At 42.8% G+C, this 25,351-nt stretch overlaps 1 protein-coding gene across 1 annotated transcript; it reads left to right on the top strand.

Moving 5' to 3' along the window:
• The first annotated feature begins 302 nt into the window (after positions 1 to 302).
• Positions 303 to 25,351, top strand: dnaaf5 (dynein axonemal assembly factor 5). The gene is made up of 13 exons (XM_023423218.2): positions 303 to 861; positions 1,751 to 1,935; positions 2,153 to 2,277; positions 2,438 to 2,556; positions 4,704 to 4,936; positions 5,452 to 5,676; positions 9,922 to 10,065; positions 11,520 to 11,688; positions 14,834 to 14,981; positions 18,157 to 18,307; positions 20,029 to 20,185; positions 20,518 to 20,709; positions 24,701 to 25,351. Exons 1-13 carry the CDS (start codon positions 324 to 326, stop codon positions 24,853 to 24,855), a joined length of 2,541 nt encoding a protein of 846 aa, XP_023278986.2. The 5' UTR covers positions 303 to 323; the 3' UTR covers positions 24,856 to 25,351.

The raw sequence follows: 25,351 nt of genomic DNA, 5'->3' as shown, positions 1-25,351 counted from the left end.
TATGAAACTATGGATTTTGGATATTTTGTGTGGTGACATTTATTTATAGAACACAGTAAAAAGGAACAAACATGGACCAAAATGCTTTACCGAGAGATTAAATTATTGGATTATTTGAATAATACGTAGGAATGATCAAATATCCGGGAGTGATCAAATAAAAACACAGACATAAATCAGAGGATATAAGTAATTTAGGCTTCATGCAAGAATAAAGGTTGCGTTTGTGAATGCTAATAAAGATTGAGTTTTTGAATCGGAAGCTATCGTAAAGCAGGCATTTGTTTGTCGTGCAGCTGCTGGTTGCCATAACGACAGTCAAGATGGCAGCGATGGCGGCCGGGGACGAGCATGCTGCCTCTGAAGTTTTGAGAGGGATTGCCCGACATTTAAACTGTCTGAACGAAGACAACAAGGCGACAAGAAAGAGGGCTCTTGAGCAAATCAAGAGGGAGACTGTAGATAAAGGACTTTCCAGTAGCGTCTTACAGGAGGTTTTCTCTGCCCTACTCAAGCCTCTCCTCAAATGTCTGACAGATCCGATGGAAAGATGCAGAGAAACCACAATAGCGGTGATAACAGAGTTTATTCGTTGTGTCCCCAAACCGGAGGAGTCGCTGCCTTATCTCATGCCGTGCCTGGCTCAGAGGCTCGGGGAGAAAGAGATCCTGGAGCCGGCGGAGGAGCTTCGGCTGTCGGCCGTGGAGATGTTGACTCTGACAGTGGAAGTATGCGGGAAGCATTTAGCGCCATATCTGAACGAAATGATCAACATACTGCAGAGAACCATAGTCGACCCTTTCCCGGATGTCAAAAGAGAAAGCTGCAAATGCACATTAAAGTTCGCGAAGTGTGTGCCAGGTTCGTGAAGCGCTTTTTGTTGTTGAGAAAGTCTGTTGCCATGGTTTCGAGGCACCCAGACACTGAGTGGCTAAAATACTTGAATTCGGGTTATTATTAGTATCCACAGCCTTCCCATTACTTTTTAACGCAAAAAAATGTATATATTCTCTATTACTTTAGATTACTTTCTCAGTTAATCGCTCAGTCTGGGGGTTCTCAACCGTTTGGACTTTTTTGACCCTTAACACATAGATCAACAACAACCAACGCCAGCTGCGTTGAAACCAGTTGAAGATGTCTGTATGATTTACATCAGGTTAATCATTTTGCCTTATATGAATCATTTTCATGTGCCTGAAGAAATTTTTCAGTAATTCACAAGTAAAAATTAGGAATGTCTTGCACCCTGTCAGATGGACTAAAATCCCGGTTTTAGTCTATACATTTTCTATTAATTGATTAATCAATTAATTGATCATTCCTTCTCATCTACCTTAAAACCCTTTTTTTATTTGGCTTGCCTGAGATACTTCAGCAGATGGTTCCAAAGCTGCAGAGCCCTGATTAAAAAGGCCTAGTTGTCCCTAATTATTCTTTTTGGACAACACAGACAGTCAGATGAATTCACAAACCTACATTATCTCGAATTAATTCTTAATTTCATTCAGTTAGTGTCAGAGGATGGACACTCTTGTCAATCAAAAATTCTGTGTAATCAGTAAAGGACTGTAATTTATCCTTTGAAATAAAAATAACTAGGCTACATTGTAATGTTATGATAACCAAAATCCCAGAATTTATCCCCTTATTAAAATTATTAAAGTATTTATAATATATAAATGTTTCAATCAGATCTACGGCAACTGAAATGAATGGACTGAAGTGCATTTCACCACTTTCTCCTCAGAGCACTTTCACATGCAGGCTGAGAGTCTGGTCAAGCCTCTCATGCAGACGATTGCTCATCAGCACTCCCGAGTACGAGTGTCTGTCATTGAAGCCACCGGGGCAGTCATTCAGCACGGCACTGGGAAAAACGTGGATGACGTACTCTCTCACCTGGCACAGAGACTGTTTGACGACTCGCCACAGGTTCAGTTTTTGCAAACAATCCACTGTTAGAACTCCTACCTACTGTGTGGTCCTTACATGTGCTGCTTGCTAAGTTATTCGCATCCAGGACTTACGCTCATCTTCACCATCAAAGCTTGCCATTTTGGGATTAAATAAACCAATAGTCCACTTCTTCAGTGAAGCATGCATGTGATAAATTTTAGCTCTCGCTGTCTCTTTCTTTTTTGTTGTCCAGGTGAGAAAAGCTGTGACTGCAGTTGTTGGCGATTGGCTACTTCACATGAGAGACAGATACTCTTACTTCCACAAACTCATCCCAATCCTGCTGAGCAGCATCGATGATGAGATCCCAGAAATAAGGTAATTTACTGGACACTGTCATACATCCCCCTTTACGTTATAATATAATATGCCACACAAATATGTCATATAATAGTCTTCAGTTTAAGGTCAGGGGGAGTTTGAGCATCTAAATATCTATAACATATCTATAACATATGTTTTCATTCCCCTTCTGCAGACTTCTAGCAGCTGATTTATGGAGACAGGTAGGCACACAGTGGGAGAAGGAGAATGAAGATGACATCAAGGACAAGATGGACTTCCTCCTCACCCCACCTCCTTTCTACCCACCAGGAGGTCAGTCACAGCTGGCAAAGCGGCAGCTTCTTCCCTGCTCTCTGTCATTTTTAATTTAGATAGGCAAACAGATTGATAATTTGTTAGGGAGATAGATAGAATCCAAGTTTAACAGAGTGGATGATGAAGAACTCTTACAATCAGCAATTGCACTTACTTAGATTTTACATGTGCATATTCATTCATATATGGCAAATATAAGAGTTCTTGTTATATCTTGATCTACAAATATTTACCATAAGGGTATGATTTGTTTATTCTCTGTCTTTTGGCTTATCCTCCCCAGTTATTTGATCTGGCTCTCACACTTTAAACTAGGTCAGTTACAGAGGGAGGTCTTATTAATATACTGTGTGAGTTGCTGGAATCAGAGCAATCAAACTCTATTCCATGTGTGTGGAGAGACGGTATCAGACAGCTGTGCTATTCCATTTTCATTCTCATGTAAACTCAAGGCCATAAAAGTAGTCTCATGTTTCTTCAGTAGCATATTACTCTTGTGTTTTAAGGTATGAATAAGACTTAAAGGGAAATCAACCAGTACTGTAGGGTAATATATGTTTATGTGAACTACTCTACTCACCCTTAAGAATGTGCCCAGGTATCATCCCACTTGTGTGTTGTTTAAAATACAAATAACTACCCCATAGGTTTAAAGAGAAGAACCACTGTACTCATTGTGAGGTTTGAAAGCATTTAAACAGCAAGTTTGAAGCAGACTTGCTTTAAAAAAAACCTGAGCGCCATACACAAATTCTACAAAGATGTGGGCTGTTTGTTACTGTTAAGAACACACACAGATACATCCCTGTAGAATAGGTTAGAGAGTGCAGGATGATGCGGGAGCATTATAACTCCTGCCATCTATAGCTCTTATTAGCATCCATTGTTGTCATCCACAGCAGTGAGGAAAAAACTGTAAGTCAAGCCTGTGTGATGGAAGACCTAGACTGTCTAGCCAGACCTGGTGTTAACTTGGTGAAATAACCTGAGTAGGAAAATCCATTGGATTCAGCTTAAACTCAGACGATAAACTCAGACTTTCTTACATCCTGTAAGATGATCTTTTTGGCTGTTTGAGTAGAAGGATTGATTAAGGTGAAATCTAAGGTTGGAATGGTGTTTGTATTCCAATGTTACAACAGAGCAGTTTCCAGGTGCATTGGCTTCACTGGTCTCTCCCCATGCATAATGAAATACCTGTCACACCAGTTAAATGCAAATGTAAATTTTGAATGTAAATGTATTCACCCACACCTTGCTGCATTAAATCATCTCTTTTTATTACATCTGTCCAAGATTATTATATACAGTAAAATATGATGCTTTGTATGACAGCGTAGTTTTCAGGGCAGGCACTGGCTTGGAAAGATAAGTGTCTGCCTTGGGGCTGGGAATGAGTGTGAACCTGAACATGGTGACCACGGCTTGCCTGTGAGGCTAGGCTAAGTGTATATGTGTCAAGGGTAGAGTTTTTTGGGCCCTGCATTTTGGTTAAAGCTAATATAAGTGTCCCACAGCTACACATGTGACAATGTGGATGCATACAGACTGTGCCTGAGGACAGGAAAGGAAAGGAAAGGAAAGGAAGAGGCTCCCACTCCCTCTTTGTCTTTCTCTTTCTTGCTGTCATAAATCTGCTGGGCCTCCCAGTGTGAAGAGGTCACTGTCAGACAGTGAGAGACGACCAGAAAGGGGCTTGTTTTGTCTTGTCCTGGTGTGTTTCTCTGATTTATCTCTGTCTTCCTTTAGTCACCTCTTCCTCTCTCATTATTGTGCCTTTTAGGAGAAGAAGAATAAGGTGAGACAGAGAAAGAAAGAAAGTGAGAGAGGGAGGGGGGGGGTTGCAGGATTTGAGAATGCGTTTCACTTGCTCTGACAAGTCTCTTGTGGGGAAATCTTAATCATAAGAACTTACAAATAGAAAATGTGACGAGTTGCTTCACAGTCAACATATATTTGAAAACCTGTGAATCAGTGATATTTATTGTTCTGGAATTGCTGTTTCCAATATGTTCTTAAAAAAATAAACTACACAGAGAGAGAAAATTTGTTCCTAAAAAAGAAAGTTAGATAAATAGCAAATGTTCCGAACATCACAAACTGAAATCTATGCAAAGGTGAATATTCGTAATTTTTTCCTCCAGTGGAGCGTCCAGGGCTGGGCTGCAGAGAGTTGGTGATGAGAAACCTGGGAAGGCTGGTGCCAGCCATCACCCACGATGTAACCGACTGGCTGGTCCCCACGCGGGTCAGGACATCTCAGCTGCTATCCTTGCTGCTGCTCCACGCCGAGGACCACAGCATCCAGCATATGCAGCCTCTGCTGGCCACTCTCTACCGGGCCTGCACTGACACAGAGAGGGATGTGGTCAGCAATGTAAGTTTGAGGAGAGGGTGGGGGTCTGTGACTTTCAGTTTTAACAAGTTTAACAACATTGGTGTGAATGGTGCACAGTAAGAAAGACCTAATTTAATGTTTCAATTAAGAAAATCTGTGTGTACTGGGAATAAGTAAGTCCCAGTCATCATATTAGCAGGATGTTATACATGATGCTGTATTTCCTTCCTTTTTTTGGATGGTCAAATGTGGCATTTAGTAATTCTTGACCTCTGCACACACAGTAGAATTGCTTAGTGATATTTAAATTATTACCAGATGGGATGATTTCAGGATACATCTGTTGAGCTTTGAGTAAGCATTTCTAGTTCTCAATTTAGACTGGACCAAGCAGGGCTCAAGGACTTGGGATGCACCTGTTTACGTTAGGAGGATTGTGCGGATCTTTGATGTGTGGCAGATTTAAAGTGGATTTCCTGTTGTTCTTGCTCTCCTTTACACTCCCTCATGTCTCTTTTCACTGTCTTCCTCTCTCTCTCTTTACCTACATCTAGTGCCTGGCAGCTGCTAAACTGTTGGGGACCTTTGTCCCTCCAGCCGTCTTCCTCAAGCTGCTGCTGGATCATGTGACAACCCCCTACTCTTCCTCCCATCCCTGGGCCCCCCTCATGGTGCTTGCTGCGATGTTGGGTGGCTGCTCCAAACCCCTCCTTAAACCACATCTCGAACAGATCGCCAACACACTGGCCCAGCCTGACGTCTGCCAGGAATATCAACAGGTCAGCAGAGGGAAGCTTGGGTTTGGTTATGGTTGATCTGTTTTTAACTTATTTGCCTGGGAATGACTGTTGTTTGCCAGTATCTACCTCATTCACACCCAGTACAACCACATCCTTCTACTGTTGTTAACTGAGTAGCTTCATTGGAGTAGCACATCTGAAGTTTACTGTGAAAGGGGAAAGAGTTTCTGTTTAAAATATTAAAACATTAAAGTCAGACTTGTTTTGATGACAGGTTTGCCAGGTTTTCTCTGTCCTCGTTGGTTGCCATGTCTTGATTTTCCCCCCTGATCTGTGTGCACCAGCTGTTTCTCTTCCAGTCTTGTTAGGTGATCTTGGCAGTGTCATAGAAGGTCATTTTCTACTCTCTCTGTGTACCTTGGTCTCTTATTTTTGGCAGTGACAGTGCAGCAGTCAAGCTGTATATTTCTTGCCTAATTTGTCCCTTATGGAAATAGGTTTCGTGATAAGATGCCACATCTCTTTAAAAGGGCTTTAGTTGAAGAGTTTTCAATAGCACTACTGTACACAGTGAGTTCAGTGGGTTCATCGTTGGGTAATTCTCCAAAATGCCGACCCTGCTAAAGTGACAGTCCGGCCACATGGTGTTTTTCAAATCTAACATTTCAGTCTATGATCAAACCCGTCTGCTCACACGCAACTGTGAAATGTGCTCACTCGACATTGAATGTCTTTTTTTTGTTTGTTTGTTTGTTATTTACATAGTAAAAGCAATTGTTAAAAATGTCTCTGGCGTTTCTCTACAAATAACAATCTGCCAGTGGAAAAATCCCATTGAGTCCGGAGCAGACTCTTCCCCGCGTCCTTTCCTCTTCCACCAAATATGTTTCTTTTTAAGAATCAAAATAACCGTTGTCTAGCAGAGAGTTATTTTCTGATCCTGCCGCACTACTGACTCACCTATAACCATGACCCCAGCCCCCTCCCTATGAGGCCAGCAAGAATTTCCTCCCTGGGATAATAATAACAAAAATCCAGTAATTTCACGTGACCCCTGCATGTCTGCCCTGACCCCTCTGAGCAGAGAAGGCAGTGCATAGTCTTTGTCTTTTTTTTTTTATAGCCATGTGTAAGGTCTCTGCACCGGACTGCAGTTCAGCTGCACCATTGAAAGAATCCCTGAAATTTCAAAGCCTGCCTGGTCAAGGCCGGTGATAAATGGGGAGGGACGCTGACCCCTTTCTGTCCTCCCTCATCGCTGTCCAGCAGGGTCAATTAGAGAAAGAACTAACAGGACGGGACGGTCACATGTTGTCGCACAGATGGAGGCAGACCTCTGCTTCCTCTCTGTCTGTTTCTCCATCTATCTCCATGTGTCATTCCGTGTGTCTCTGTTTCAGAGGGCAAGGCATAGAGCGTTGTGATTCAAGAGCTCACCCAGACACAGCACCTGCAACATTCTTCGACAACAGACAGGGTTCATAGCGGGGAGCAGGGCCAGATCACTGTGTAGCTGTAAATAACACCACTGGAGACGGGAGCACCTGCATCCCGCTCTCCCTCTTTGTCTCTGTGGTGAAATGCTGACCCAGAATATTGTGCACTCACTTAGCACACGCGTGTTAGTAAGCCTTTAGATCCTTCACAGGGGACTGATTTACTTTTATTTGATAACGGTTTAATTATCTGCAGACACAAAAATAGTGAAGCTATAAAAGAAATAGCACACTCAGTACCTTTGTTTTATTTTATTTAACTTTTTTTTTTTAAATAAGGCATCTTAAGAACTTTTAAAGTATGTGCATTTGGTTCCAACTTGAGAGAGTTGTGTGCCACTTGAACCAGAGGCAGAGGGAAAGAAAAAGTGAAATTTGACTTGGACAAAATGAAGCCTGTTAAGAAAAGAAATATAAATAATCTTCAAAGTGAACAGAGGCAGGGGGAACTGCGAGGCTCCGTGGGGAGTGCGGGGAACAAGCTGAAGAATTGGAAGCTGATATATGATGCTTCTGCACAACTTAACCTCGCCACTCTTTCAAGTGCCTGTTTTCTTTTCTTTATTTCAGTAGGGGAAAAGGCAGCTTACAAAAATACATGACAGATGCTCAGCAGAAAATAAAAATATTGGTTATAAATTGAAGATGATGTCAAGTGCTTGAGGAAAAATGAAAGGCAAACCAGTGGTTAGAGAAGCCACTGTGTTCTGAGGTACCCTGTGTAGTTTGTACGGGGTGTTTGCTTATGAATCACATATGGGCTTCTTTTTAAAGGGGTATTCCACAGAGGATTAACAAACCCCCACGATCACACACACCTTACACAGCTGAGTATGGCAGTGTTGTGAGTTGCCATGGTTATGTAGGCATCACAGTATCTGCAGGGAAAGTATAAATAAGTAAAGATAGTTTTGAGAAAGAGGGAGTACGCCATAAAGAGGGGGCCTGACAGTGAATTAGCAGTTATATTTATAGCCGGGCTTGTTTACAGCTAGCATGCTGTCTTGGTGAAACTCTGTAAAAAGTGCCTGACCTACAGTAGACCGGAGGAACAGATCAGTATGTCTCTTTTCATGTTGTCTGTGCGTGGACAAACTTCACATTGCCACAACGGCCGGTATTCTGCTGACTACGCAAACATACCTCGATATATCAGCATGTCTCCTGCGTGCCTGCCCTTTGTCATTAATGACAGCTGCATACTGCTCACTGCTCTGTTGAATGACGGACGAAGAGAGGAGAAGAAAGGCAGGAGAGCAAACTTTACCGTACTACAAGGGGTCGGCATCGTATCCACCGCCAGTGTTTGTTTTCCTGTTGCCTTAGCAACATCAGGAGCTGCATGGGGGGGGCTCCCTTCTGGATAGGAATCTATCGCCTGGTGTATGGCTCCTTAAAGTGGAGTCGTGTGCGTGTGTGTGTAATTGATGTATCCAGTGGTGGACAGATGCGCACACACACTGTGTAATGAGTCCCCTGGAGCGTGCCCGGGCCAATGAAACCAGGTGTATCTCACCTGGCTCCAGGTGTCCACCTAGTCATTACACTGCAACACTTTTTCCGCTCTCCCTCTTTCCCTCTTTCGGCCAGCCCTAATGGTTGCTTTCTGCCCATGTATATTATGTGTGTCCGTATGTGTGTACGCTAATGTGTTTGTTATGTTTTTTCCACGACCACCTCCCTTGAGCTCCTGCTGTGTTTATGTGCCAGTGAATAACTTGGTCACAGGCAGGGATTTCCCCCATCAATGACTATTTGAACATATTCACACAAGTAGGGCATTAACACACTGCTGTAACCCTTTGGAAGTATTTTGAGCCTTGTTAGCTGAAGAAATGAGGGCAAATCGTGGTTGTTCAGAGCTGCATGAAAGTTTAGTTTAGCCTCAGACTGCTTCATGAAAATGTGTTTACACACTTAACTAACACCCTGGACTCAAGATATGTGTAACAAACTTTTTTCCACTGTGTGCTCAGCACTCCATTGCAAAATAAAAACATTTGCTCATGTGTCTCACAGACTGGAAGTCCCTTAGCGACCATTCCTTCAAACAAATCCTGGCTTTTTTTTAATGCTCTGAGCATCTTTACTTGGCTTAGCACTTGTTTTTTCTTGCAGACTAATGCCAAGCTGTGCTGCACAATAGCTACTCAAATTTGGGAAAAGATAGTGCGCCCCCTAGTGATGGAGCTCTGGTTTGTGGTATCTGAGTGACTGCTTTTTGAGTGATGGAGAATATGTTTAGGTATAAGTGTACATTGAGAATTTCTTGCTCACTCACACACACACGCTCTTAAGTCACCTCCCCCCCAACCAGCTATAATGACAGGCTGCGAGAAAACAGGAAAAGAGGCTGTGATCCCAGTGATGGCATGGAAATTAGCCCGAGCCGCAGGTCTTTGTCTAAACATGAGCTCACCACAACACTGGCTGACAAGTGATGGAAATCTCACACACGCTCATTCTCAGAGATGGAAACAGAGTTCTCACTTTGAGTTATTGTATCTTGTTGTTCTTGTCATTTTTGTATGAAATAAGAGACAAGTGGTCACTAAAGTGGGATTACCTCTTAGAGTTAATGAAGAGTATATAAGGACATGGTGGGCTTTGGGGGAGAAAGTGGAGAGGGACTGGGGCAGAAAAAGGGGATCGTGAGGACTGAAATGGAATGGGGTTCATTGGAAGATGCAGTGAGCACACAAATTGAATCCGTCTCACAGGAGTCACATCTGTCATAAACCAGACAAGACAATCTCATAATACTTCTTCCTCTCTCCCTCTTTCCCAGGTTATGTACTTGGAACAGTTGTTGGCCTGTGTGGATGTGCTGCTGTGTCAGTGTGAGTCAGACTGTGGCTCAGTCAGCCTGCAGCTGCTGCAGGTGCTGGTCACTGTTCAGAGCCTCTCCACTGAAGCAAATCTGAGTGAAAAGGTGAGAAAACATAACTTGAAGATACAGATTCATATTCTTTGCTGCTCTGCCATCGGTTTGTTCACCGTGGGAAAACCAGCATGTCGCCTCATCTTTGTAACTCTTCAATAATTCTACTCTGAAATGGCATATTTCTTTTAACCCCTCTCCCCTTCAATTTTCTTTTTTCCATCCTTTTTTATTAGAAAGGTAAGCAGGTTTTATGAAGCAAGAGAGCTGTTCGAGGAATGTAAGCATTTGTACAGGTTCAAAGTGGGCATGGCTAACAGTATAATTACCCACTTAGCCAGGGGAGCTGAAATTGCACCTTTGGAGTGGAACTTTAAATCCAGTCCTGGGTTAAAGGAGGCGGGTGAAAGGTGGAGAAAGAGAAAGACAAGACAGAAATAGAGAAAAAAAAACATAGGGAGACATGAGCTGTGTTTCTTAGCAGGTGTGTCATCAGCCCAACCCCATTACACCTCCTCAGGTCACAAAAACAAGCTGATATGCATGATAGGCTTTCATGTTGTGGTCAGCCTCCAAATACAAAGCGACAAACAGGAAAATTGAGAAGGGAAGCCACTGGTGTCTGAGACCAGTGTGTCGCCTAACTTCTTGTCGCCATAGGAGGCTAATGACAGGGAGAGGAGCGGGAAGGAACTGGCACTGATGCTTACCAGACACCACATGGTCCACCAGTGTGTGCATGTGTTTACGTCTGTCTGCATCAGTGTGTATGTTCAGACAGGCAGCAGTGTTAGAGAAGAGATGGGAAGGAATGGATTAAGAAAGAGAGGGAGGGTGAGAATGGCCTTGGGCACTTCCGGACCCAGAGGAAAAGTCAAACTTGTTTTCCCAGGAAGGGGGCATGTCTTTCCCATCAGTGGACAGCTCAGGGTTGTCTAGTTCTCTTCTGAACGGCCCAATCTGTGACTCAGACATTGTCTCTCTCCCTGTCCATCCCTGAGGGACTATGAAGGGAACTATGAAGTGCCCTAAAGGTCTGTTACCCTGCCCTAATTATTTACTCTCATATCTCTCATTCCTGCCCTTTCCTCTCAGCCCAGCTTTATTGATGTGTGTCTGTGCGTGTGCGCGTTTACTGTCAGTTCCTGTGCCTTTGTGACATCCTGTATATTTATCAGGGTTTTTGTTTCTAAGTGGTTTTATGTGTGAGACCTTGTCATGTCTGCAGTGTTGTTCTTCCCGTGGTTTCACATGATGGTTTTCTGCCTCCCATGTGAGCATGACCTGAAGAATTCCTGAAATTACAAGAAAGAAACTGTAATTGTTCAACTTAAACAGAGTGTTGTTAACACTTATTCTCATAGATTTCTTCATTTAATCTTTCACCCACCTGATGTTTCTTTGTCTTTTTTGACTAAATTCTTTATAATTTCAAATAAAAATTGCAGCTTCAAAACGTGGCATAATTGACATAATTTTGTTCCCTCTATCCCTCTCTCCCTCAGGCCTTGCAGAGTGTACAGTGCTTGTGTAAGGTGCAGGGCCTGGACTCAGTGATGGAGATCTATAGACAACATATGGGCCAGCTGCTGGACTGGCTGTCTGCCTCTGTCAACACTTGGTCCAGTTACTCCCCACAGAGACTCCAACTGCATATCATAGTCATACAGTCAGGTGAGAAGTGAAGCCTGAATGTGCACTAGACATTGCCAAGTCATACCGCAGGTGCTGAGGTTTGCACATATTGAGACACCATAACGGTCAAAGAAATACAGTGTGGTTTTTAAGAGATTGGTCAGTCAAATTCCTTGTTAATGATAAGAAAATAACTGCATCAGTCATCAATCTGAACATGGTTTTTGGCTCCGTTTCACCCCAGCATGTCGGTGAGACTATAATCTTTGTAATGTTTTATTAAACATTACTTCATGGTGTGATTGGTGAAGCCATTCTTTCCTGAACTTGTTCAGACACAACATGTTACATCATATTTTAAGCGCCAAGCTGTTGGTCCTGTTAGCACATGATCCATCATCACGGCAAGTACAGCAACTGTCAAAGCAGCAACCCGAATTCTGTCTTGCACAAATGCTCCTCATAGTTTATTAAAATAGTTTGAAATGTGTCCGGATGTATCTCTTTCATGCAGTCGCACTCACAAAAACAGGCCAGCGTCCTCCTCATCCGTATTTTTTTTATAGTCCCAGACTGCTCCTGAGGTGAACTATTGAGGTGAATATTAGGCAACAAAACCTGGACACGAGTGTCAGTGCTGGTTGGAGCAAGTGTCAACGCTGCTTGACAGATGTGAGGTCTGTCAAATGTTTAAGGTTCAATTCTGTATGATTTATTGCTTGATGCACTGACGGATGTGTGGGGTTTCACTCTGTTGTCCAAAAAGGATGCCCATCAATGACCCTCACTCAGAAGCATAGTGGAAAAAGTTTTCATTATTTTTCGTTACCCAAGCAGAGAGGGTCATAGTCAAACACACCCACACAGAAAAAAAAACATGGCTGTCATTAGCAGCAGTTGGCTTACTGACTTTTGTAAATCCCTGTCTCTCCCTCTGTTTGTCAGTCAGTCAGTGTGTCTCAGACTTGACTAAAGGGGTTAGTCTGTGCCTGTGTGGGTATGGGTGTGTGTGGTGCAGTAGGTTAAAAAGCTGTGACCCTGTCTTTGGTGCTGAGACTTTACTTTACCTCCCCCTATACCATATAATCCTCCATCATCAGCACCTCCCTGTGCCACACTTTCATCTCCACCTCTTTCTCCCTCCCTCCACTCTCTTTCTAATTGACTGGGCAGCAGGGTACCCCTCTAATCCTCACACACACAGAAACACACACACACACACACACACACTCCCACGGCTAACTGACCAGTGCAGTCTAAGTCCACTCAGTCATCTCCATACAGGTCACTACATCAAACAGCACCACAGCCGCCTGCTCTTGACCTTCCCCAGGATCAAGGCCACTTTGAAGCTCAGTGCGTGTGTGTCAGCATGTGTGTATGGGTGTGTTTTATTTGTGCATGTTGAATGCTGCTCTAAGCCTTCCTAAGTTTTAGTATGCCTCTACACTGGCGACAGCCGTGGCCAATGGTCCGTGTGTCCGCCCCACTCTCATGAATGTCATATCTCTGTAACACCTGGATGAACTCATTAGAATTTGGTGGTCAAAGGTCAAATGTCAAGGTCGCTGTGAACAAAACTCAAGAATTCACATGCTAAAGGTCAACTTCGCTGTGACATCATGTTCTGCAAAAGCAATTTTCTGGCCATTGTTCAGATGTGAGTGAAGCATCCATGTTATAGAATTTGTAGCTTCTTTGCAGCAACATCCATATTTGAAGAATTGTCTACTGACTCAGCTTTATTGGCCAAGCATGTGAAGACATACAGGGAATTTGACTTTTAATGAACCTGCACACTAATAGACATACAGTAGAACAAGAACAACAAAGCTTAACAAAGTTAAGCCAAGCACCACATATAGTATATTATCTGAGTCTGCACAAACATGCATATAAACTGCAACTGGAATGGTTGGCAGAGGCCCACAACCACGAGACGGTCTTTCTAGTTCTTTCAGATGGGATCTTTGGTCTATTAACACAGCCCTAGGACTTTATTACTTGCAGCAAAACAGGCAGCGTGTGGACATTGCGTTTGATGTGCACATGACTCAGGGAAATCGGTCCTGTGCTGAACAATTGACGGTAGTTAAAATGACAATGAGAATTGGTCATTTTGCTTGCTCATCAGCTCTTCACACACTCCATCTGTGTTTGTTGGAGACAGGAATAATTATTGCTCTCTCATATCCTCCTCACAGTCTTTTGTTCTTCAGCTGGTGTGAGACTGTCTGATCCTTTGTGTGTAGATTGGCACAATCTCCCACTCTCTCTTTCTCTGTGGTAGGTCTTAGAGCCTTGCCCAAGGACAGGATACACGTCGACAGTGTTTCTAAGCACTAATGAAAAGTGTGTTTGTCTATTAGTGTAGTGAAATCTCCTATCGCTGTCTTGTCATCTCTGAAGTCACTGAGAGATGACCTGCAGACGTCTCCTCCAACACCCCTGATTAAATGACACACCCTTTGATTCATGCATTCCCGCTGGATGAAGTATGTGTCTCTCTCTCTCTCTCTCTCTCTCTCTTTCTTTCTGTTTTCCCATATCTCTTTATGACGTTGGCCGCCACCCTCAGGCAGTTGCAGGATTTCCTCCGTCTACTCTCATGTCTGTACAATTGAGTCCAAACAGGGCATGGGCACTTATCACTGGTTACACACACACACACACAGATTACTATATATAGCTCTGTAAACATGCAGTCAGACTGTTGGTGGGTGTGTGTGTGTGGGCATCAGTGTAACTGGGAACACTTGCACTGCAAGTTTCTCATTTTCCTGTAATAGACACTTGTATAGAAACACTCTGTCACACAAAGACCTTTTTATGCCTCATTTCCTCAGAGCTCTGTGTCACTGTCTCACCACTCAGTCAAGTTCTCAATAACACAAGCCCTCTGGTCAGTGCTTAACACAAAAAAAGGTCTTCGGTTCATGTAGGCTTTTTCTTTTTTGCCATTTGACATTTGGTCCTGACAAAGAAAAAAATTAAGAATTAAAAGGCAGAATGAAAATCGCCTTCTCTCTAAAAAAGACACACTAGAGATTTTAAGGATAGGTCAAGTCTTTAGTGGGGAGGCTGAAAATGAGAATGTATTGAAGTCAATTGACTGTTGATTTCAGCAGATGGAGCATTACAGTATCAACACAGACATATGCGTGTGTTTGTGTATGTGTTGCAGGTCCAGTGATAGGGGAGTTTGTGAGCCAGCTGATGCTCCTGCTCCGGAGCTGCCTCCAACCAGACAAAGACCCAGAAATGAGAATGAGCACCTTCACGATGCTTGCCAAGTTGCTACTGGACGCAGCCAACACACTGGATTCCCAGGGGTGAGAGGGACGCACGCACGCACACATTCACATAGAAATATACACACAGAGCAAGGTAACTCATGAAACAAATTTTGGAACGAAATGTTTCTTTAGTAGGTTAATGAAAAGTTGCACGTTTTCCGTTGAACAAAGGCACACACACACAGCATGCTGAATTGGTGGTTAATTTTGCACCTTTTCATTATTGTATGATGTTGCACTCAGTTGTTTGGGTTTATCTAGTCTGAGTTTTCCAAGTCATCATTATTATCATGGCTTGTGATTTTTAGACTTTGCTTCACATTAACCTGCAAATTAGTGCCACACCCACAAGGAACCATAAACACACAAAATGGTCTATTTCCATGAGGCTGTTATAACCCTCTCAGTTTCTTTTGGACCTGCGGTTTATTCAGATAGTCATGTAGTGCACGATAGGGTTATATCCAGGCGTGATACAGTTAATGGTAGTCCAGAAGTGACTGTAGCGGGTCCCACTAGACTTGAATTAGTCTCTTAGGGAGTATCACATAGACTGACTCAAATGAATCCCTTCCCAGCATGCCTGAAGAAGAAGATGGCACATGCTGTCTGAATGTCTCGTCAGTAATTTAAATGATTATTGACTGATGACGGAAGTAGGATTGGAGGGTTGTCTGACACCTAGAGAGAAGCTCCTGTTTGTGGATTCTTCCCCTCTGTGAAGCCCCCCCACCCCATCCTCCACGGTCCCTTCCGAGTCCTCAGCTGTGCAGCCTTCAGCCCGGGGCTCAGAGCTCTAATCTGAGGGAATGCATTAAGCCTGAGGCCCATCCCGGGTCACGGTGATCGCAGCAGCTGTTCCTGTCGATCAGAAAGACAAACCTTGTCAATGGGGTTGCCATAGAGACATCTGCGCAGCATGTCACTAACCCTAACCCTACAGCCAAAAGGTCTGTACGGGATGGTAGGTGTTTCCACTGGATAATCAAGGGGATAAACTGCTAATCTTTGTATGGGAGGATGTTGAAAGTGCCTTTGGCCTGGACCTGGCAACAATGTAAAGAATACAAGACTAAATTATATCCTTGTCAGTGAAATATGTTGCATAAACAACGGGAAGTGTTCTTAAGCCAAAATATTCTGCCTCCTTTGCCAAAAACGTGGAAATTGGAACTTTGCTTTCAGCTTTCATCAGATTATTTTATCCATAGATGTGAATATTAGACAAAAGAAGCCTCTGTCTCTTCCCCGTGGCCACCTGTGCTGCTAACTGCGTCTCTCTTTCCTGAGCTGTATCTTTGGTAATCACAGAACCATCAGGAGACACAAATCATGTTACACCTTCAAAAGGTTTCAAACAAATGCTTAACTTACACTATGTGGAGCTGTGTGGTCTGCCATAATATTTCCATTCATACTCATCTCATCCCTCCATTCATGATTTATGGCCTGATCTTTGCTCAGGAGATTGTAGCCCACACGCACATGCTGTATGTCATCAAGAGGACAATGATAGTCATAGAGAAAACCTCTTCTCTTTGTTCTACAACCAAAATGACTTAATGACAGCTCCACTACACAACAAGCAGAAAGGGAAAGTATGTTTTTGTGCATGGTACTGTGTTTTGTTTCATGTGGATTTGTGTGCGGTGATCAAAAAGCTGGATGTGAAATTTAAGTAGAAGGTGATGTGTGACAAATGAAAATTCATACTTCTTCTCCCTGGATGTGGCAGGCCAAACTCATGTGCCACTTCCAAGTGAGATAAGAGTGTGTGTTTTCATGCATGTGTGAACGGCAGAAGACATCCGTCTTGAGTGTTAATTTCAGCTTTCAAGACATCAAACAAAACTGCTGCTCTGGGTGAGATGGTCCTCTTATTCCAAATGGGGTTTTTCCTTCTTCCAGGACTTTCCTAGATTCTGCAGATTGTCTATAATGCTTGTCAGTAACATGAAACGAGACAAAATAAAGGAGATCCAACTGTGCTTGTATCAAAAATAACACTTTATTCAGTTACAGATTTTACAAAATTCCTGAAACTCAGTTTTAAGAAAATAAGATTTTAAAACCTGACGAGGGGAATAGGTAATATAATTTACATTATCACAGTAATGATATGGATATCTCCAATACCAATATATATCACGATATGTCAAATGTATGCAAAATCACACAAAGAATAATGAACTGTGTTCCAGTATTATGCAACACATGATACCAAATTCTCTGAATGTGTCAGTCACAAACTGAAACAACTCATTTGTATGAAAAGGAATTTGTATGAAGTTATTTGGATAACAGATATGTCTAGAACAAGTATATGATACCATCATTCAATGATTTTGCTGAAATCTGAAAATCTATTTTACTGAATGACTGCCCAGTCCTACTTGATGGCAAACTCGGTCGCTTGTTAAGATGTCGATTTTCTGCTGTGAGGGAGAATTGTTTGCTCTACAGCTGCTTTGTGACCATTACAGAAGCACAGGCAGCTCCACTGTGTAGAGACCCATGAGATGTACAGTCAAATTTCCCTGGCACTTGTGTGTGTGTGCAGAGACATCCAAGTGAAAGGTAAAAACCTCCTAGTCTTCTTTCTCTTGGACATCATCCCTGTAATGTGGAAATATGTCTTTCCATCGTCTGCCGTCATTCTTGATGAGCTTTCAACACCTGTCAGGAGGAAGACACTTAGTTTACACAGCAGCACAGACCGGGCTGTATTAGTGGCACACCGTCTCCCCCTGCTGGCCTTGAAACATTACAGCACACTTTATCAAATGCATGACAAATTTATTGTGACACCAGCTGAACAGACAGAGGCTAGAGGCAGCAACCAGAGCTTGTGGAGTTGGATTGGAGCAAAGAGCTTTGCAGACTCTGGTAGTGTGTGTGAGGATGTCGGGCCTAAGCCAGCATGGGAAAGAGAGGGAGAAGGGAACAGAGGACACCCAGATGTTGTACTCCTCGCCTCCCACTTCTCCTCTACTGCCCAACCACCCGTCTGCCCGTCTTAGTAAGAGTGTGGGAAAATGACTGCAGTAAAGGCATTGTGTTGCAGTTGTTTATGAATCGAGCAGTCACGTTCCATTCCCAACCGCCATCATCATTCACTCATCCTCACGGTGGCTCGCTAGTTACCACATGAAGCAATAGAAATGTGTTTCTCTGTCGTGTCTCCATGTTCTTACTCTCTGCATTCTTCCAGGCATTTCAGTGGTGTTTCCGAGAAGTTCCTGTGTGACGTCCTGCTTCCTAACCTTGTGTGGCACGCAGGCCGCACTGCTGCTGCCGTCCGCACCTCAGCCCTCAGCTGTCTGTTGGCACTGCTGCATGGAGGGGCCATCACACCTGGACAGGTACAATCACACACACACACACACACACACACACCAACTCTGCAGAGATGACATCTACTAATACATCTTCCTGCACAAAGGCACGTTTGATACACTGGTTACATTTACTTCCACCTGTGCAAAGGGACTCATAAATATTGGAGGCAAACACCGGATGTGAACCTCCTCCAGTAGTGCGTACTCCTGATCTCTACTCTGCAGAAACACTTTTTTATTGACTCAGCTGTAAAGGAAAAGATGTGGTAGTGCATTCTTCTAATCCATCAGGAATTGACATTTACTTCAAAGTCTCTGTTTTATCCATTTCACAACAAAATAGACGGTCCCACTGGTCATTTAGGAAAATATATTAGCGGCCATCTTTCTCTCCTTGGCTGAAAGAGTTGGCCGTAGGAGGTAGCAGGTGTACGTGGGGGCAAGCGGGTTCACATACCTTTGTCCCTGGGGAACAATGCGTCCAGTGTTCTGGGCCCTCGTTATATGTAGGAACTATCACTGGGACATGCCCTTGCACCTGCCTGTCGGAGCATGTGCCCATATACAGTATGTGTGCTCACACGCACACATCTGGCTGTGTTTGCCCTCACGTGTGCTGAGTGACCAATTGGAACTGGCTCACACACCTCCTCTATTCACACGTCTTTAACTACAAGGCAAAGCAAACAGCTGGGGGACAATGTGAGCTTGGGTGTGGGTGTGTGGGTTTAGGTGTGTGATCAGACTTTTACTATCAAATGGCACCCAAACGTCCTCACAAGAATAGAAAACGTGGAAAAGTGGTGATTAAATACGACCGTGTTACTCTGGGCTCTTAGGTTAGAAATGAGGTTCCAGTTGAGATGAAATAAACATGTCCTGACTGGTATAACAACAGAAGGTTATTTCCACGAGCAAATCAAACAGCCTTTCGTTCAGAAGGACATTGTTTCCTCACTGCTCCCTGTGAAAACAATTAGCAGCTCCAATTACATTTGGCATCCTCACATTGTCACTGATGTAATGCCGGATCACTCCTCTGCCAAATTTTCCTCCTCTTTCTGTCTCCTTGCCTCTCTTTCTCCCCTCACAGTTTTTTTTTCTTTACTGTTTTGCCAGCATGGTTTCGATAGCAAACAGACGGGGTGACAGAGGTTTTAGCCATCACCTCTTGGCCCCATGGCTCGTGGCGCTCAGCCTCACCTTGTTTGTCCATTTCATCTGTTTCTCATCTGTTGGTGTGATGAAAACATTGGTCCTCACTGGACTTCTGAAGATGGGCTCTGTGCCCATGTGTCTGTACAGACTGATCCAGACCTGATGTGAATCTGTCATGCTTTCAGTTGATATTTCACTTGAGTTTAAAAAAAAAAAAAAAAAAATTATTGAAGAAAAGTGTGTAAAATATTCTTTAAGCGTGTGTTGTCACTTTCACTGACCAGCCTTGTTTTTCCTTTTATCATTGTCAATAACTCAGGTTTGTAAAACAATTGGAAGCAAACATTTTAGAAAGGATTTTAGACATTAAAATAAGTGGTCCTGACAATGCAGCCCTCTAATAGAGGAGTGCATTCTTTACCATTGTGGACATCTAAATGGAAAATGACAAACTTTCTGACTTTGTAAACTAGAGACCAGATTTCTCTTTTTAGTGATGTATTGTATGAAACAGTTGGGCAGACTTTTGATCTTATCATCTAACATTTAAAAGCTGAGTATGCTTCTCTTGCCTTTTCTGTGTGCAGCTGCTGTGTCTGGAGGAGAAGCTGAGTCCCCATGTGTTGTCGGCCCTGGAAGAGGACTCTCAGATGAGCAGACTGTTGGCTTGTCGTTCTGTATCTACCATTCTCAGACTCATCGGAACCAGTCTGCACCCTGAGGCCCTCAACAAGATCTACCCTGGTAAATGACAAACACACACACAGAAATTAGTTGACTGCATTCTGTCACACTTCACATGAATGCATTGCTCTTAATTCTGTATAATCATGTCACAGTTTTAGCTTTAATTAATGCATGGGAAACATTTTACTTGATTTAAAATATCTGTTTTCATTCAGGATAATTGTGTATCTCACATACCAAAAGTGTAGTAATAGGAAATTGATCCTCAAAACTAAACATGATAATTATGGGGATGAAAGTAGCTAACCCATTCAACGACTGAAATATTTTAGAATTTTTTATTTCTTAATCCTGTGAATATATATTTCGTGTGTGTCTTTTCTCGACAGGGCTGCTGAAACGTCTGGACGACAGCAGCGAGGAGGTGCGCGGCGTTGCTCTGCAGGCCCTTGGGCATTGGCTGTCCAACCTGACCAAAGACTACAACCCCGAGCTCTGCGCTCCTCATCTGCAGCTCCTCTTCCAGCAGCTCCTCCTGCACTTGGATGATCCCAATGCCTCGGTGCAGGAGCAAGTGCTCGGTGAGACTGGGTGGGGTGTTTGAAACAGCGACCTCAGCGATGAGGAGGGAGTGTTGATAGCTTGTTGATGGAAAGGGAAGATGTGCACATGTCCTGATAATGATCTGTTGAAGTGGGTGCAGAAATGAATAATTAGTCTGGATCTTAGAAATGTGGACAAAAATATTTTCTGGTCCACATGGAATGTATCATAGCGTTTCCCTTAACTCTTCACTGTTAATCGTGACCATAACTCTTGACAAAACATAGCAAACTTTTTTTCTTGTTGGCCTTTAGTGAATTGTTGACAGACCTTGATACCACTTAAGGAAAGATTGTGAATATAACAATGGGATGCTTAATTTGAAACATCCTCAAGCTCACATACTGTATCTGACTTGAAATGATGTGATCTGGACATTCTGACCTTAACAATTTGATACACATATTTAGCTGATACAGATAGCAAAGCTGATAATAGTGAATGTAAGCCAGCGATGATAGCAGAGTTTAGATGTGATGATCTGCAGACCAGCCTGCTGTGTCTGGGACTAGGTTATTGTACTGGCACGCTGCCAACAGATTCCCCTTCTCCTTTATTTCAAAAGCTCCCCATTATCCTTCTTTTCCACGCAATTCATCACCAAGAGCCGCTGAATTCCTCCTGCCAGAGTAAGTGCCTTCAGGGCTAGCCTGGAGGTGGCCCTCAAGAGTGAAACACAAGATCCAGATAAAAATAAGCGCCCACCTGAGAGAGACACTGGTCTGTATAATTCCCCCTCCAATACACCAAATCTCTGCCTCTCCACCCAGGAACCCCACCCCCCCCTCATGCACAATGGTCCCAACTAATGACAACCACATGGGGACCCCCCCCCCCATTCCCGGCTAATCCCGCCGTCTTTTATCTGTCCATCTCTCTTCCTTCTCTCATACCCAGTGTTTTCTGTGACGGCCTGTAGCTTCACGGCTGTGTTTTATTCATGTGTCAGTGGAAAGTCTGAGTGGCTTCTCCTGAAGTGCGTAACCGAGACTCAGCTCCTCTGGACTTTCACTCTCTCCCACTCTCATGGATGTTAGCTGTCATTACTTCTGACAGGACACAGGTGAGCGCTGATGCCTTAGCCAGCGATGAGAGGCCTCACTACTGGATCTCTCATTTTCATACAGCGAGACAGAGGGGGGAAAAAAAGAAGGCATTCACACACTCACCAGATGCAGCAATAGCTTCCATACCATGAATTCTAGCTCTGCCAGATAGCTTTTGATAGACATGTAAGGATGATAAGCAGTTTTGTTTTTGCCAGTGGTTATCAAGTGTCTGTAACCTTGACTGCAGAAGGCAGAATAACGCATATAAATCAACTTTATAAACCGGCCTTCACCCTCATACTGTACGTCTGTATTTCTTGTAGCTGAGTGATTTCCTGTCATGTCTGTGCATGTGTGGTTTAAGGATTCTCTTTGAAAAACTATACTGTCACAGAGTATGTTAAAGTTTGTACATGAAAGGAACGATTTTGGAGAATTTCTTTGCTGTCTCAAGCTATGCTGGATACGCTGCATTGATTTATCTTTAACTGACGCTCTGGCAATTAGTTACCCACCAAAGCTGATACTTGTTAAAGGATAAGTCTGTTGATAATTTATATTTTATGCCTTGATGGCAGCGACAGCCAGAGCATATTGTTTCGGGTTGTCAGTCCCATTCTCATGATGAACGCAATATCTCAGTAACACCTTGACGAACTTCCTCAAATTTAAAACAAACATTTACTTGGACTCAAGGATGGACTGATCTGATGATGGTCAAAGGACAAGGTTGCGGTGACACAAAACACCTTTTTAGCCATAACTCACGACTTCACACAGCAATTATGACAAAATTTCACACAAATGGTTCATATTTTATATGACTCTGGATAAACAGGGATGTAAACCTGACACTAGTCTGAGTGGCAGAGTCATACAACCACAAGGTGGTAATTCTAGTTCTTACTGCCAACAAATCCAATGAAAAGACCAACACTGAATTGACACTACTAACAATTATTGGATGTGTTGCCAAAGCCTAATATATCTTACTCCTCTTTACCTCCATTGATGCTCAAAAAAGCAGTTTTAACCTTCAAAACCAATGAGCTACGTTTATATTGTTGAGGGAGAGTAATGAATAGAAATGATTCTTTTTTTTTTTTTTCAACATCCTCATTATCAAATCTGAAAATGTTGGTGATGCATCAGTAACGACAGAAGTGCATTATACATGTTTGTCAGCTGTACATAGTGTGTCATCATATATGGCCTATACAGTGTAAAGATACAAATATGAGCCATTGTGTGTAGCCCAGATTTTCAAACTGTGATCCCCATGAAGTGCAATTGACTGGTAGACAGCTCGGAGTCTCTTTGTGAAATGAGATGACCTCACATCATGCTGAGTGATCGTCTGTATCTGACAGCACCCATAACCGCCTGCGCCACAAATGTGGAAGCAATCCTGACGGCCCTGTTTGAAGCTTTCTTCTTTTCCTCCCACTCTCTCTCTTCCATTTCTTTCTCTTTGTTCCTTTAATAGTTGATCCCATTCTTATGCTTCTTGGATTTCAAACGCATATCTGTGTTGTGGCTTGATGTATGCAGCATGTCCTGACAGCATGATGGACAGCACCGCCACCCCCCCTCCATCTCATCTCTTCTTCTATCACTCCTTCAGTCCTCCACCCTGATAATCCCACAGTCCTGGCAGCACGGTTGCTACCTGCTCAATCACACAGACTGTTGGCACGGGCATAACTCACTTCTCACAAGTCATCATTGTTCTCCTTTAATTCAGAGTCCCACTTCCCCTTCCTCCATCCCAGCCGGGTACAGTATACACAAAAGCTAAAAATCCCCTCTGTCTCCTTGAAGAACAAAGGCAGGTATCAGATGATGAGTTTACATGAGCTAACTCATCCAGAGTGACGGCATGTCACCACTGGAACAGCACTTTTTCATTGTGGTTTCCAAAGCATTTATGTAGTTGACAGCAACTCAAGTAATTCTATATACCTCTGAAAATCAGCAGACGGTGTGGGAATGGTGGGAAGAAAGGATTTGAAAAGAGAATTATCGCCTCCCAGTGGAAGAAAAGGGCACTTGGATGGCGGAGTGGATGTACTGTAGTTCATCACTGCCATCTGCTGCTGTTCTGACATAGAAAACACCGAATCAGTATCTGACTTAAACCCAAGTTAGAAACTAAGTAGTTCATATGCAATCAGGGCAGGTATGACTAAATAATGAAATACATGGAAGATCACATCCTTCCAAACTTAAGTTTTAAGTTGATCTTAAGTCTTCCTCAGTAGTGGAATATAACTACAATTACATTTACTCCAGTACTGAACTTAAGTTAAGCACAAGTACCCCAAAGTTGTACTTGAATATTTAAATGGATGCTTCTTTATACTTCTACCCATTTCAGAGGGGACTATTGCATAATTTACTCCTCTACATGTATTTGACAGTTATAACTGCTGGTTACTTTTGAGATTCAGGTTTTAGATCCAAAACAGTCTATAAAATCTGATGTGCAGTTACAGCTTAAAGTAGATAAACGGTGAATGAAGTAGTTAACAGTACACCTCCTCCAGCAACAACATGAAAAGGCTGCTTTCACAGTAATCATTCAGCAATAATAATCCACTACTGTAATATATAATAATAATAACACTGGCAGAGGCTTTTCTGCTGCATAATGATTTATTTAACATTTGACACCTAAAGGACATTTTGTTGTTTTAAATGCAGGAATTGTACCTTAGTTAGAATAATAGGATATTAAGAAGCTGTTAATTTTCACACGTTTGTGTTTTTTTTTTTAAATTTAATATTCCCCTTTATTTGACTGTGTCCACTTAGCATCTCATATCCTGAGTACTGACTCTTGTCATTTTTGTGTGTGTGTGTGTGTGTGTGTGTGTGTGTGTGTGTGTGTGTGTGTGTGTGTGTGTGTGTGTGTGTCCAGAGATCCTGAAGAAAGGCAGCTTGGTTCACCCGGTGCTTCTGAGGAGGGAGGTGGAGGCTGTGAGAGACAAACAGCGGAGTCCTCTCTACTGCGACCAGCTGCTCCAGCACATCAGCTCCCTGCCCACAGAGTCTACAGCAGACTGTCCTGAGTGACGTGAAACTCATACAAGACAAACAAACACCGAAGTTTGTGCCTTCATTCAGAGAACAGTCACTTTTTGTTCATCAAAGCCGGTTTTATAACAATTTAATGAAGTATGTTTTCACTTAAAATGAAAGTCAGTCATTATTTAGCTGCTGGCCTTAAATTCAGTGGAGCTTTTACTCTTTCAAATGACTGAACTTTCAGTTTTTAGGTTAACTTTTCAGTATGTATTTTAATGCAAAATCTCTCCTTTACTTCATTTGTTCAAGGATATCTTTTTTCTGCATCCATTGCATTTTATGATTTTTGTTCTGAAGTTTAATGAAAACAAACTGATATTTGATGCACTATGGTTGTGTTTACATATTTTAATGAAATCTTCATCAGATCTCTTATCACTTTCCTGTAACCAAACTCTCAACATCCCAGCCTCCAGATGGTGCTGAGTCTGAGATGAGCTGGCTCTGTGATTTTGGCTTCAAAATAAAAGTGTTTTTTTATATA

Source organism: Seriola lalandi, unplaced genomic scaffold (assembly GCF_002814215.2).
Source record: "Seriola lalandi dorsalis isolate HSWRI2012SDOR001 ecotype SW California unplaced genomic scaffold, Sedor1 jcf7180002054690, whole genome shotgun sequence".
Classification (NCBI taxonomy): Eukaryota; Metazoa; Chordata; class Actinopteri; order Carangiformes; family Carangidae; genus Seriola; species Seriola lalandi.
This window is presented reverse-complemented; position numbering and strand designations above follow the sequence as displayed.

Excerpts from the sequence above, each read along its gene's own strand:
- dnaaf5 (XM_023423218.2), top strand. The coding sequence starts at position 324 with ATGGCAGCGATGGCGGCCGGGGACGAGCATGCTGCCTCTGAAGTTTTG. Across the intron at positions 5,677-9,921 it reads TCTGCCAGGAATATCAACAG|GTTATGTACTTGGAACAGTT; the intron begins GTCAGCAGAGGG and ends CCTCTTTCCCAG. Across the intron at positions 10,066-11,519 it reads AAGCAAATCTGAGTGAAAAG|GCCTTGCAGAGTGTACAGTG; the intron begins GTGAGAAAACAT and ends TCTCTCCCTCAG.